The sequence below is a fragment of the Pelodiscus sinensis genome, chromosome 3 (assembly GCF_052426305.1).
Source record: "Pelodiscus sinensis isolate ZL-2025 chromosome 3, ASM5242630v1, whole genome shotgun sequence".
NCBI lineage: Eukaryota > Metazoa > Chordata > Testudines > Trionychidae > Pelodiscus > Pelodiscus sinensis.
The window spans coordinates 183,877,000-183,892,559 of record NC_143054.1 but is presented as its reverse complement, the minus strand read 5'-3'; the positions used below and the strand labels follow the sequence as shown (position 1 = coordinate 183,892,559).

Here is a 15,560-nt window from a genome sequence, read left to right as displayed (position 1 = left end):
GGAATGTCACTGAATATGCTTCCAAAGTTATGAAGCTGAAGATCTATTTACCCTTTATATCCCTTTTTTGAATGCCATGTCATTGCAGTCATGTTGGTCTCAGGATATTAGAAAAGTTGGATGAGGTGACATCTTTTATTGGTTTGAGTTCTGTTGGTGAGAGAGTCAAACTTGCAGAGCTCCTCAGATTTCAAGAAAAAAGTACACATTCTTTGTGGGCTGACAATTTTAGTGTCCTGACTTCTTATACACACCTTTTTACATCTACCTAATCGTGACAAATATAAATATTCAGCACTTGGATAGCATTGAATAACATGCACATAAATCACATAAATTCAATTCTGTCAGTGGCATCATCTGGTTATCAAGGACTACTAAACAATTAGCTTTTCATAAAGTTCCAAAGAAGCAGTTGCAATGATGGAAAGGTAGCTGATGACTGAGAAGAGTTCTACACTAGAGACACACATCGCATCGCTATGTCGCTCAAGGTGTGAAATAGGGATATAAGCAACTAGTTGAGTAGTAGAACAGCAGCTGGTGCTGGGGGGAGCCGGCTTAACAGCTGGTTCCCTCCAGCACCGTCTCCGTGGGGGGCAGGGGAGGCAGAAGCGCAGCAGGGGCTCAGGCACGCCCGGTCTCAGATACAGCGTCTCTGACTTTTAAATGTTGTAAGAGCTGGATGGCCCTTACTACATTTAAAAGGCAGAGCTGCAGCAGGGTTAGCTCCCGGAGCCAGGTAGAACAATGGCCATGGGGAGTGGAGTTCAGAGACCTTTATGCTGGTAAAATGCCCAGTACAGTTTGTTTATAATGTTGGTTTCTAGTACCCTTGAACATTATGCAGTCTTACCCTACAATTTTAGGGAACCCTCAATTTTACGGAACCCTCCTCACTGCCTGCTTCCCTTTCCTACTTCATTCCTGTGTCCTTTTGTATTCTCTGCCTAATGCCTTAATTAGCCTTCTAGCTGTCCTCCACACACCAGTGAGGCACAGCTCTTGTTAACAAAGTCTGTTGTGAAGTGTTTAATTAGAGCTGCAGTGACCTGAGTCCTTGCTCAGCTGCTGTAGCCCAGCACTCTCACACTGGTTATGGACAAAATTAATTCCATAAAAAATACATGGTGTTGTAAAAACAACTCTTGTGGGTATTGTTTCATGCATATGCTTTAAGGAACTAGAGTGTTTTTTCTTATTGGAGTGATTGATTTTACAATACATCAGAATGTTTCCTCCTCTTAAGCTTTATATTATATGAGTCTTGGCTACATTAGCTCATTAGTTTACATTTGTAAATAGATATAACTTTGGTAGCTGATTTATTTTTTTTCTTGCAGTGAATTGCTGCTAACCCCAATCCCCTGTCCCAGCCTGGTAAAAGTGAGTGGGGATGGAGGAGAGCAAGCAATGGGGGTGTAGGGGTGTGGGTGGGTGGAATAAGGAGTACGGGGCTTTTGGGAAAGGGTGAGGACTCAGGGAAGGGATAGGGTAGATCTTGGGTTGCCCTTAAATTCAGAAAGTGATCTTGGGCATAAAAAGGTTGAAGATCTCTGCCTTCTCTAATGAAGTATGGATATAAAATGAATTGGAACTCCCAAAATGCTTTCTGCACCCATTTACAGTAGAGATGTTAGTATGTAGCCATTTACATGATTAACCGATAAGTTTGGGCTCATTGATTAATCATAATGGTATCAGAGGCAGCAAGGGGTGGGGGGAGATGGGAGCTGGTGCCCGCAGAGCTGCCTACCTCTTGTGCTGCTGTCTCTTTATCAGGGGTGGGAGCAGGTGGGAGCCAGCTTAAAAGCCAGCTCCCCGTGTGCACCAGCCCCTGCCCCCCCGCCTCCCTCCCCAGGCGTGTAAATGTGTAACTGCTAAAAAAAAAATCTAGCGGTTACACATTTATACAAATACACATTAGTTAACATCCCTAATTTACATTATACTTATCTAATACAAAATTTGAAGCCTCCACAAAATTGAGCATCCTCGTTGCATTAATGTCTCTTTGTAATGTATTCTTGAATTATCATGTGAGCATTCAACTTGCTATTTATTCCTGGGAGCCTTCACAGCTTTATTCCTGGGAGCCATCCACAGCTGTGGATGCTTGACATCTCTGAAAATCAGGCCCCAGTTCATTATAGGTTGCTCTGAAAAATGTTTTGTATTGGAATGCTGTTTAAATATTTAGTAAAATGGAAAATATTACATGCAACTGGAAATATTCTGATTTTCTGTCTCCTGAGAAATAGTGATATTGTCTGTCTCTGATGCTAAATTGTAGAACAAATCACAAAAAAGATAATTGGCAGAATACATTCTTCAGTATGACACACAAGTGAGACTTTAGTGTTTTAAAAGCAACTGTTTATTATAAAATTGGACTAATGCATGTTTTTCTGCAAATCCGCATGTGTGATTGAAAGCACATTCAAGTGAAAATAGCTAAACTTAAATTTATTTTCATATGCTGCTAAAATGTGGTGTGAAGTTCTGAAATATTAAACTGTATAAACTGTTAGAGATTGAACCTGCCTAGTCTGGCACCCTCAGGAACTAACTGAAGCTGAAGCAGAGAATTTGCTGAATCACTGGAGGTCATTATTGTCTAGCACCATTACCAACACTTCTATTGCTCACTGGGCTCTTAGAAGACGTTTAGGGGTAAATTAGAGCTAAATAACAGCACAGAAAAATGAGGCAGGACGGTGGCTGTAAAGAAACTATGGGACTGTGAGAAACTTGGCCATACCCATGATAAGTGGTCATCAGGCTAATTAAATTCATGCCGGGCCCTGGATATTGTCAGACCAGAGAGTGCTGGACTAGAGAGGTTCAACCTGTATTGTAAACTGCTTCACCGTGAACCCTTGTAAAAACATTGTTAAAAGGAAACTGAAAACAATTAGCTTGCTCCAACAGAACATTAGTCTTTTTGAAATAACACAAGTAAGATTAAACATGGAGTAGCTATTAAAAGGCTGCTGGGGGAGAGGAGGGTAGGCGGAGGATGGAAAACCATGAGAGAACATCTAACAACAAAAGGTAATGTCTTGTATGGAATATTACTTATATCAGTTGGTGGTTCTTCGAATGGTCCCCATGGGTGCTCAATTGTTGTTGTCGGGCTTCTCCCAGCGCCGCAGGTTGGAGATTTTCTATAGCCATAGTCAGCCTGACTGCGTATGCACGATTAGCATCTCTCACTGTTCACGCCCTTCGATTGCGCATAGTCCAGCACCCATCAGTTCCTCTCAGCCGTCCTCACTTGCAGTCAGAGCATAGTTAGTCTCAACTGGTTTGCCTTTGTCAGAAATAGTTAGTTAGTTCATAGTCTGTTCATAGTTTTTTTTTTAGTCATTAGTATAGTTATCTGTTTTTCCTTTTAAAAAAAAAAACCCAAACCTTTAGAGTTCATAGTTTATTGTTCGGTGTTACTTAGTTGTAATAGGACAATCTAAAAACTAAAGCTATGCCTGGTTCTCCAGGTTTCAAAAAGTGTTCAATGTGCCACAAAGCCGTGCCACAAAGCCATGCCCTCATCCAACGGCCACGCGGGCTGCGTTCACTGTCTGGGCGAGGCGCACGTCCCTCAGAAGTGTGCACAGTGCTTGAAGCTTACTGTTCGAGTGTGAAGGGACAGAGATGCGCCTTAAAATGATCCTCTTTGATAAAACCCTTCACCCATGGACCTCACCCTACCAGCCAGCTCAGAGTCCGTTATGGTGCAGAAGCGCAGGGCTTCTTCTGGGGCTACGGCCATGAAGAAAATCAGGGTGTCACCCTCAAGATGACTACCTGCCGTGCCTGTAAGCAGGGTCAGCAAAGGGGACAAGCCCGGCATGAGTGGCATTCCCCCAATGACGGCAAAGACCTCTATTGCGTCAAAATCCAAGAGGTCCACCTCGTTGGCACCAAGACCGTCGGCACCGAGACCCTCACTGGTGCTGAGGGAACAACCCGAAGAAACCGCGGTACTGCAGTTGTCGGCACCATCTTCACTCTCGCCACCATTAACACCAGGGCACTCACCGTTGCCAGCAGAACCATGCGCCTCGGTGCCGTCTTCGGTGTCTTGTGCTTCGGCACCGACCATAGTGTCACAATCTCCAACCCTGACAGCAGTGCCATACACCTTGGCACCAGCCACTGTGCCGTGCACCTCGGTGCTGGCCACAGTGCCGTGCATATCAGCTTCCATAAGATGTGAACTGCATACTGAGCAGACACCAGAAAGGGCTCAGAGACCGGTACCGACAAAAGCGGCACAGAAGTTGCACACTCGATGCATATCCATCTCACCATCCCCGACATTCTCCCCCACTCCCTCTCCATCCCCGCCGGTGCAGCTTTCTCCTACGAGACACAGCTATCACCATTGCACTGCCGAATCCTCTAGGCATGCCACAAGATCTCCACGCAGAGAGGCATTTAGGGAGTACTTGGGGCATTGGGATAGGCGAACATCCTGATCTTCTTCGAGGATGTCCCTACACTTGCCTCATTCTCCAAGGTGGTCTCCTCATCTGTCTTATTACCACCGTCATATCAGTGTCATATCTTCGAGGCATTCGTCACCGGCTAGCTCTGACTGTGATTACATGTATTACCACTGGCTGCATTATTTGTCTTGTCACTATTATAGATCATACTCCTACAGACGATCCCCATGCTGTTGTCACATACCAAGGTACCAACATAAGCTTCAGTGCAACCTCAGCCAACTCAGCGACCTCTGACATCTTCTGAACAGAGCCATGCTTCACAGCCCCAACAGTCGGAACCGGAGGAGGGACAATTATCGGAACCTGAAGACCCTGAACCAGAAACATTGCCGACAGACCAAACCTCCTCATCTCCTGACGAGGCGGTGTTCCCAGGAGACATGTCCACCCGGACGACCTGAAGTAATTTCAGGAACTGTTCAGGCACGTGGCAGATTCACAGCAGGTGCAGCTAGCAAAGGTACAGACAGAGCATTACTGTCTGCTCAAAAATTTACATCCCCAGCAGAGGTCACAATTTGTGCTTTCAATCGATGAAACAATCGTGGAGGCTGCAGAGGAAAGCTTGCAAACCCCAGCCTCAGTGGTGCCAACAAGTAAACGGGCGGACAAGAAATATTTTGTCCCTTCCAGAGGCCTTGAATTTCTCTTTAACCATCCCCAACCAAATTCTCTGGCGGTGGACACAGCTCAGCACAGAGCAAAGACACCCAAGTACAGAAACACGGCGGCGGATAAGTACCGCAAGAAGCTGGATATTTTTGTAAGGAAGGTGTACTCATCAGGTACCTTGCTTCAACGTATAGCAAATTACGCGGATTTGCTGTCAAACCACAAATTTGACGACAATTCAAAGTTAACAGAATTCCTTCAACACCTCCCTGATTCAAAAACCACAATACTTAAATCTGTGGTACAAGAGGGTTAAACAGCAGCGAGAGCAGGGTTACAGATTACCCTAGATGTTGCTGATACAGCCTCCCGATTTACAGCGACGGCAATCGCTATGAGACTATCTTTATGGCTCACCTCGGCTGTGGTTCCTAAGGGACTACAGACAAAGGTAGAGGACCTCCGTTTTGAAAAGTGCAAGCTCTTCGCAGACAAAACTGCTCAAGTCTTACATTCGGGCAAGGATTCTCGCACAACATTATGTACCCTGGGTATGTATGCTCCACCATATAAGAGGAGAAGTTACTACCCATATCAAAGGAGGTATGACTTTCAATACCAGAAGCAACAACACCGCCCTTATGACCATTCTAGGCAGAAGTAACGAGTACAGCGCAGACGTCCTGAGCCATCCCGAGCGACCAAGCAACCAGGGCCAAAACAGCAGGTTTGACTCATCGGTCAAGGGCATGCTCACAGAACACGTTGTCAGTGCAAACCTCTGGGCCTATCTCTTATTCCGCCATCACCTTCGGCCCTTTTATCAGCACTGAGCCAAGGTAACAACGGACCGATGGGTCCTGGAAGTCGTGAAATTTGGGCTTACGAGATTCCATTCTCTTCTATCCCTTTTCCCTCCGCACCAACCCCGTCCCTCTTCAGGGACCCATCTCATGAGGAACTCTTGAGACAGGAGGTCCATCGTTTATTATTGATAGGGGCAGTGGAGACAGTCCCTCAGCAGTTCAAAGGAAGGGGCTTTTACTCCCATTACTACTTAATGTAGAAGAAAATGGGGGTGGAGGCCCAGTCTAGATCTGTGGAAGCTGAACAGTCACCTTCGAAAACAACGTTTTAAAATGGTGACACTCATGACTATAATACCATCACTCAACAACGGAGGCTGGTTTGCAGCCCTCGACTTACTGGACGCCTACTTCCACATCACCATTCATCGAGCACACCAACAATTCCTTCGTTTCGTAGTTGGCAACACACATTTCCAGTATTGCATACTACCATTTGGCCTCGCATCTGTCCCTGGAGTTCTCCAAAACACTCTCATTGATGGTAGCAGCACATTTATGTCACAGAGATGTCATTATATTTCCTTACCTGGATAACTGTCTCATTAAAGGAAGGTTATTACAGGAGACATCTTGTATGCTCAACCTGGTCAAACAAACCTTCGAATCCCTCAGACTCATAATCAACGAGCAAAAATCCACGGTGGAACCAACTCGGATCATAAACTTTATAGGCACCAGACTCTACTCGATCAATGCATGGGCATACTTACCAACAGAGCAATTTCAGGCCATACAAGATCTTGTAAACATTGTTACAGGCCCCGACAGTATCAGTGCTTACTTGCCTGCAGTTGATGGGTCATATGGCTGCGACCATGTTTGTGATGCAACATGCCCGACTCCATTTCCAATGCCTGCAGCATTGGTTGGCTTTGGTTTACATTCCAACCAAACACGACATTCAAAAGACAGTAGCGCCTCCACCTTACATCTGCACTTCTCTGTTGTGGTGGACCAACCCGCAAAATCTGATGGCAGAGGTACCCTTTCATCGTCCACAACCTACTTTTCAACTAACCACAGATGCATCCTTCATAGGCTGGGGCGAGCACATGAACGGCAGATGGTCACCTGCAGAAAGGGCGTTGCACATAAATCTTCTGAAGCTCAGGGGCAGTGTTCCTTGCATGCAGGCATTTCCGCAATTATATCTCAGGCTCGAATGTCAGGGTGCTAACCAACAGTGTCGCCACAATGTTTTATATCCACCAGCAAGGGGGAGCAAGATCTCAATCCCTCTGTGCCAAGGCGATACGATTGTGGAATTGGTGCATCAGAAACAACATTGACCTAGTAGCATCCTACTTACCAGGCACCAGCAATAAGATTGCAGACGACTTGAGCAGACACTTTCCTCATGACCACGAGTGGGAGATGCGTGCAGACATTCTTCAAGGCATTTTCCATCAGTGAGGAACTCCCCGAATAGATTGGTTCGCTACAAAAGACAACACCAAGTGTCGTCATTTCTGTTCCAGAGTGGGCATTGGAGAAAGATCCATAGGGAACATGCTCCTAATCAATTGTAGAGGACCACTGCTTTATGTGTTTCCCCCGGCAGTGCTCATACCTTGAGTACTAGAGAAAATCAACACGGACTCCACACGAGTGATCTTCATAGCCCCAGCATGGGCAAGGCAACCCTGGTACCCATTTCTTCGTCTAATGTCCCTGCAGCCTCCTTATCCCCTCCCCCTCCAACCAGATCTGCTCTTTCAGAACCACAGTCAGCTTCTCCATCCCAGACTAGAGAGATTACATTTAACGACGTGGCTTCTGACTGGTTCAAGGCATCTGAACATCTCTGCTCGCAGCAAGTTAAAGATGTTCTAATGCATAGCAGAAGACAATCTACCCGCACTACCTACCTTGCGAAATGGCATCGATTTACACTATGGTGCTCTGACAATTGAATTGACTCCATCACATCGCTCCTTCACCAAATCCTCGAATATGTCCTTTACCTCCAGCAGGCGGGACTCTTGCTTTCATCCCTGAAAGTACATTTAGCTTCCATTAGTGCATTCCATCATCCCATAGAGGGTGCATCGATCTTTTCTCACCTGATCACAAAAAGGTTCATGAAAGGGTTAACAAACCTCAATCCCCCGCACAGACCTCCCCCCCCGCCCTTGGAACCTAGACCTTGTACTGGATATCCTCATTTTAAGCCGTTAGCTATGACTTCTTTCAGGATGATCACGATGAAGGTCCTCTTTCTCCTGGCAATCACATCGGCACGTAGAGTTAGCGAGCTGGCTGCTATGTTGGCAACACCACCATTTACATCGTTCACCAGAGACTCAATTGTATTACATCTACACCTGGCCTTTATCCCCTAAAGTTTGTTCGAAATTTCACATCAACGAACCGATAGTACTTCCCTCCTTCTACCTGAAGTCTCAATCTTCCTCACGAGAAGCTCTACTCCACACACTCGATGTGCAGTGAGCACTCTTTCTATATTCATAGAACCCGAGACTGCCGTAAAATGGATGACTGATAATAACAACCTCAGGGTGTTCCAAGGGTGTTCCAGCCAGTGCATCTCACAGCTTATAGTGACATGCATTACCACTTGTCACAACATCCGCAACAGACCTCTCCAATCTCTTCCAAAAGCCCACTCTACGAGAGCAGTGGCTACTTCAGCAGCATTTGTCAGAGGAGTCCTGTTGAGTGATATTTATAGAGCAGCCACCTGGTCATCCAATGCAACATTCATGCAGCATTATGCAATTGCACAATGTTTGGCCACAGATTCTACGGTGGCTTCAGCAGCGCTATCCGTTAGTGTCAAACCTAGCTCCAGAGTGCATCTGAGTACTGCTGTGTAGTCACCAACAGTGGAGCACCCACAGGGACAACTTGAAGAAGTTACTCCATGCAGTAATGATGTTTTTTCGAGATGTGTCCCCGTGGGTGCTCCATGTCCCGCCCTTCTCCCCGCTCCGGAGCTCTGTCTTTTTTTCATTGCAGATATCCAAGCAGTGAAAGGAACTGGCGGGAGCCGGACCGCATATGATCGAAGGGCGCAAACGGCGCGAGACGCTAATCATGCAGGCGCGTTCTGGCTGACTACGACTATGGAAAATCTCCGACCCGCAGCACCAGTACGAGCCCGATACCAACAGTGGAGCACTCACAGGGACACATGTTGAAGAAACATTGTTACTGCACAGTGTGAGTAACTTCTTTTCACACACTGGATCTGCAGCGTTAAGCAGAAAATAAGAAAAGGTGCAGACACCAACAAACGGGAGGGGAGAAAAGCCCCCACACCCAGAGTTTCTTTGTCATGGCACTTTCCATGGTTATCATGCAATCCAGGAGCCCTGCCTCCAAAACCCTCATACGCCTCAGGACTTTGTCTTATCTGGAGAATGTATGCATGTATGTAGTCCAGGCAATGTCGTCTGTAAATAGGTTCACAGACTATCCATAGAAATCCAAGTTGCCAAAACAAGTCAAAATCGACTTATTCTCTTAACAGGTTTCTAGTTAGCAAAATTAACCCTCCTTTCCCATAATTTCACACAAATGGTCTATTGTCCTTAGGCCGTTAGTCTTTTTCCCAAAGGCAGGCTCTGTTAATGACTAGGATCCACTGCATTGGCTGACAGTACAATATAGTTCCTATAAGAGGGTGTTTTGCGGGAGCAGAACAAATGAGTAAAGCTCAAGGAGACCCCAAGATCTCGGGGTTTAGACCTTTTTGCTCTTCCAATCCTCTGGTTCTGGAGGTCCTTGTAATCCCTTCCTCCAGCGGGAAGCATTCCCTGCAAACCCCACATGCTGAATCTCATGAGAGTTCTGAGGTCTCTACCATGGAAGTCAACAGTTTAGCTGTCAGAATTATAGACCTGATCCAAAGGCCATTAAAATCACTGAAAAGTGTCTCTTGCCAATAAATTCAGTGAGGTGGTCAGGGTTACGTTGTTGGTTTAGGGATACTGATGAAAGAACTTTAGAAACTATAATTATAGACTGTAAATCAAATGTACTGTATTAAATAGACTTAATGAAAAGTTGCTGTTTTCAAAAATGTACTTAGAGAATATGCTGTTTTAAACTGTATGCTAGTTGTGTGTGTCTCATTTTTGCTATAGGCTAGATATAATTTATTGCATACTTCGTAGCTTCACACTGTTTTAATTTTGTTATTAAAGGTAAACACTGTTGTCTAAGTACAAGATCCCTTCTGATTTATGGTGCAGGCTTTCAGGATCTGCCTGCTCTTTGCATTTTTTGTGTGCGTGTGTTTGGGTTTTTTTGGTGGCAGAATTTTTATGGGTTATGAAAAAGCTTTGTGGAACTTGTATTAAAAATTCCAGTCAATTGCATGAGATTGCCACTCTTTATTTTTCTTGTTTCTCGGTGTGCATGTGGAGCAAATAATTGGCCTTTGTCACAGCTACTATAAAGACCACTAAGGTTAGCCAAAGATTTAAAATGGAAGGGAAGAAAATTAATCTTCATTTTTTTTTCTTGAAGTGGCAGGTGGTGTTTTTTAACTACGACCATATTTCTACATAGAACTAACGAACCATTTTCTTCCTCCTTTTCATTGATCTCTGTTATTAACTCTCTAAATTATTTCTTATTGATGTTAATGGGATTTGAAAACAACCTCAAGAGAAAGTTGAGAGCACTGCTGTGAAATTAAATTCTGAACAAAATATAATTCTTAGGGTTTGTTAGCCTCATGCAGGAATGATCCTTAATTAGCAAAGTACTCTAGCTCTGATCCAGCATAGTACACAAACATGAGGGGTCCCATTGACTTCAAGAGGTATATTGCTGGTGATTAGAAAAAACAAACATATACAAACCTATCTTGGGTGCTTGCTTGGCTGATTCTTGAGACAAAAATTATTATTACTTGTAAATGGAGCATATTACATAGACATCTGACAGATCATAAACATAAAGCCTGTGATAGTTTTTAGAGTCAGTTTTCAGAGTTCAAATCCACCTTATGGGGGATTTTTGAATGCACTTCCTGAAGGTGCACCAAACTGAGTTACATGACTGATTACCCAGCTGTTCCTGAACCACCAATAGAGGAGAGGCTCCAGTCAATTTTCTGCCAGCTCCAGCCATAAACCCCAGAACTAGGCTGTCTTGTACTGCTCCTTCGGGCAGCGCAAATTCAGTAATTGGTTCACCACTCCCTTGGTGTGGAAATGGACATAATCCTCTTTGTAATCGGAACTGAGATTTCCCAAGAACTTCAACCAAGAACATGATATTTTAGGTAAAATAGATTTCAAATCACTGTAAGTAGCAGGCCCAGAGAGCAGTTTATCTAAGAATTCAGACTGCAAATTTATTTTTGTTTCTAACAAAAGCAGATTAAACAAGATTTGAATCAAGCAGTGTGTCTTAGTTCCTCAATGCAGATTGGACCAATCTTCCCCAGTTCAAAGTCTTTGTCTTCCAGATATTTTTCCAGGTGTTGAGATGGGTGGGAAAGAAGCCTATTGATGTCACTGCCCCTCTTTTATACTTTTTTCCTCCTGCTAGGATGCTTATTGTGACAAGGGCTATTCTGCTCCCATGGCATTCATGCCTTCTCTAAGAAGCCTCTGGGGCAGTGTTTCCCAATTGGTGCTCCGGGGAACCCTGGGGTTCCGTGAAGCAAAATGAGGGGTTCCGCGAGGAGCCGGCACTCCCCCACCCCTTCTGAAAGAGAGAGAGAGAGAGAGAGCTGGCTAGCCAGCAGAGGCATGGGCAGCGAGTTATATGGGCTTATGGTGTCCATGCTCCACCAATATTTGGAGCTGGAGCGGGCCCCGGCCCCCCGAGTGTCCTCCCACCCAGGCCCCAGAGCGTGTCTCCCTCATCCCCAACCCCTGTCCTGTCCCATCCCTGCTGTGCACAACCTTCACTGAGCTCCCCCTTGCCAGCTGCTGCTGCCCTGTGTGGCGTGCTCAAACCGGTGGGCGGGGAGACGTCCGGGCGTGACGTAACGTTATGGCTCGGGATTTTAAAACTGCTGGACGCTGCGTTGCACCGCACAGCTGAGTTGCAGGTTCCGAGTCTGGGGATGGAGCACAGACTCCAGCCCCACAAAGTGGAAGGCAGAAGGTAGGGGAAGGGGAAGGAAGAGGAAGCTGGGAGAGGAAGGGGCTTGTGCAGAGGGGGAAGAGAGGAGAAGGCGCCAAAGGGACAGGGTAGAGGAGAGACAAATGCCAGGGGGCCAAATGCAGACAATGAGGAAAAAGACAGGAGGGGAGGTGTCAGTGGGAGGGGGGATAGGGTGATGCTGGGAGGGGGAGAGGGTAAGGGCATTGAGGGCTAGAGGATGGAGGTGCTGGGAGAAGGCTTGAAAGAAGGGGTGGGCATAAGGAAGGCTGGGATGGAGCAAGTCATATGTGAGGGCACAGGGGCATGAGGGGAACGGGTGGTGAGGGGGTGGGCATCAGAGAAAGAGGGCAAAGGAGGTAGGGGCAGTGAGGGAAGGGGGAGGCAACAGGAGGGTGCAGGAGTAAGAGAAGGTGCAAGTGCCAGGGGATTCTGGGGATGAAGCAGAAGGGCAGACACCTGCAGGGGAGGGACCAGCACCAGAGGAGAGAGGCGGGGCAGGTTTATAGATGGTTCCTTGAAATTCTGAAAGACTGAAAAGGGTTCCTAGGCCAAATAAAATTGTGAAACACTGCTCCTGGATAGTGAAATGGGTCTCGATGGATCATACAAGCTGTCTGGCCCCTTTTTCTTTCAAGTTAAAGGTTGTAAAGGTGCCAAATTTAAAAATAGACGATATTGAAATAAGCTACACAATTTGAGTAGCTCAGATTGTATAGTTTATTTTCAGCTAGCACCACTATGTAGATGCGTTCTATGTGCTGTAGATAAATACATACAAGACTAATTTTAGAAAGCTATCATCAGTTATGTTTATTTCAAAAGAAAAGGTTTGGAGGAGCTGTTTCTTTTTATAATTATATTAAAAGAGCAGCAAATAAGTAATTTGAAACTACGTAGTGATGCATTTTGATTTCATTCACATTCCCAGAAGTTTGATGATTACTTCCATTGTGCAATGAATAATTCTTGAATGATGACATGTGGAATGCAAAGGCAGGAAATGATCGTATTGCATTGTTTTTTAATTTTTTGCAGGAAGAATCCACAGCACAAGCTTGAATACAAACACACTGCAACGCCAGGTGAAGTTGTTAAAAACTTTAAAAAATAAAAACTGTGACACACACTTAAAAGGCAATATTAAATGGTTTATGCTTCTGTTGTGCATTACTTGTATGTGTTTGAAACTTACTATATAACTTCGCAATGTTATTACAGTAAACTTCTGATAATCTGGCACCTTTAGTACCCAGGGGGTGCAGGATTATCAGATATGCTGGACTATCAGAAGGGGGGGCTATGAAGGGTCTGGGGTGGGGTGGGGCGGATGCCACTCTAGACCCCTCATAGCCCCCCCCTTCTGATAGTCTGGCTCTGCCTCTGGCGTCCCCAATTCAGCCGCTGCTGAAACTGACCAGCAGCGGCTGAATCGGGGATGCCTGCGGCAGAGCAGCTGGAGTGCTGCTGGGTTGGTCTGGTAGCGCCACCCCTCAGTGCTGTGAGACCCACCCGGCAGCACCCCAGCTGCTCTTGGGGATGCCTGGGACAGAGCAGCTGGGGTGCTGCCGGGTTGGTCCCGCAGTGCCAAGGGGCAGTGTTACAGGACCATCCCAGCTGCTCTGCCCCAGGCATCCCCAAGTCAGCCGCTGCTGAAAAAGATCAGCGGCTTACTCCAGGAAGCCCAGGGCAGAGCTACTCTGCCTTGGGCTTCCCAGAATCAGCCGCTGGTCAGTTTCAGCAGCGGCTGAATCAGGGCACCTGGGGCAGAGCAGCTGGGGTGCTGCCGGGTTGGTCCTGTAGCGCCGCCCCTCGGCGCTGCGGGACCAACCCGGCCGCACTCCAGCTGCTCTGCCCCAGGCGTCCCCAAAAGCCGCTGGGGTACTGCCGGGTTGGTCCCGCAGCCCCGAGGGGCAGCACTGGGGGACCAACCCGGCAGCACCTCAGCTGCTCTGCCCCCAGCTTCCCCGATTCAGCTGCTGGTCAGTTTCAGCAGCGGCTGAATCGAGGAAGCCGGGCACAGAGCAGCTCCAATTGTCCGGCTGCCCCAAGCACTTCCGGGTTCCTGATGGTGCCGGACCACCAGGAGTGCCAGAACATTGGATGCCGGACCAATGGAGTTTTACTGTACTAATGCTTCAGTTCCTTCCCTGCAGTTGTCCACAGTAAAGATGATTGCTTTTCTACTTCACTTAAGATTTCTCTCATTGCTATTTTCAATGTATTTGATCTGAGTAATATCACTAGTTGGCTCAAATGCCAACAATGTGATGTGTACATGATGCAGATGGAAACACCAAAAAGTAATAGATATTTGAATCAGTTGGTGGATTTTGTTCTGAAAACTTAATGTTTCCATAATTCTATAATCTGAGAGACTTGGATTTTTTAAATAGGGCACTGTCAGTAAAAGGAAACAAATTATGTATTATGCTGTTGACCTTATCACCGTATTTATTACACATTCAAATGAATATTATGTATATAAAAGTTCTGACTATATTATAATATTATTGAAGAACTATGTTCCAATTGTATTTTCTTAGTTCCTCTTTAGGTGTTGGACAATTTAATCAGGACTGAATCTAAGCGTTCATTAAAAAGTAACTTTTCTACTATTTCAAGTTGAAATCATTATATTTATTGAAAACTTAACATTGAAAAATATTGCAATTCGTTACTTTTTAAAGAATATCAAATTTTCTTTTTGAATGTTTTTTAAAGAAAAAAACATAAATCCCCCCTATCAATCTCACAAACAATACAAGATTTTAAATTTAATACAATTATTCACATGTAATACCACTGTGCAGAGTTTCCCGAGTTAGGAATTATGGTAGTGTTATCTCTGCAAGAGATATTCCAATAACCCATACTTGAAGAATAGCTCTGCGTAACACAAAAGCTTGTGACCAATAGAAGCTGGACCAATAAAAGATACTACCTCACCTACCCTGTCTGTTTTTGAATAACACAATCACGTAAAAAAGTAATGCAAACATACAAATCTATTGCTATATTTAAAACTTTTAAAAATCTTTTTATTTATATATATATATATAGAGAGAGAGATACCATCTCATAGAGCTGGAAGGGACCTTGAGAGGTCATCAAGTCCAGTCCCCTGCCCTCACAGTAGGACCAATTACCATCCCTGACAGATTTGCCCCAGATCCCTAAATGTCTCCCTCAAGGATTGAGCTCATAACCCTGGGTTTAGCAGGCCAATGCTCAAACCACTGAGCTATCCTTTCCCCTTCTGTAATAACTTTAGCTATTATATGTTCCTGAACAGTAAACCAGCGTGCCCACAGGGTTGTAGCCCTGGAAAAGAGTGTACTTAAGTAACTGAAGAATTATGGGGAGCTGGCATTAGCCTTGGGAGTCTAGGCAGTTGGATTGCTGGGTGTTAGATCTCAGAATGGCTGACTTTTAGACAGAGGGTCTGTAACCTGAGGATGTGCTCGGAAATCCCCAG

At 45.5% G+C, this 15,560-nt stretch overlaps 1 protein-coding gene across 2 annotated transcripts in view; it reads left to right on the top strand.

The window, feature by feature from the left end:
• APLF (aprataxin and PNKP like factor) overlaps positions 1-15,560 on the top strand; it is a 75,421-nt gene that overhangs the window by 46,247 nt on the left and 13,614 nt on the right. The window contains exon 9 of one of the 2 annotated variants that reach the window (XM_006114108.5): positions 13,121-13,167. The exons of the other annotated variant lie outside the window; for it this stretch is intronic. Within the exon in view, the coding sequence (XP_006114170.2) occupies positions 13,121-13,167 (47 nt within the window). The remainder of the gene's footprint in view (positions 1-13,120; positions 13,168-15,560) is intronic. 2 annotated transcript variants of the gene reach the window in all.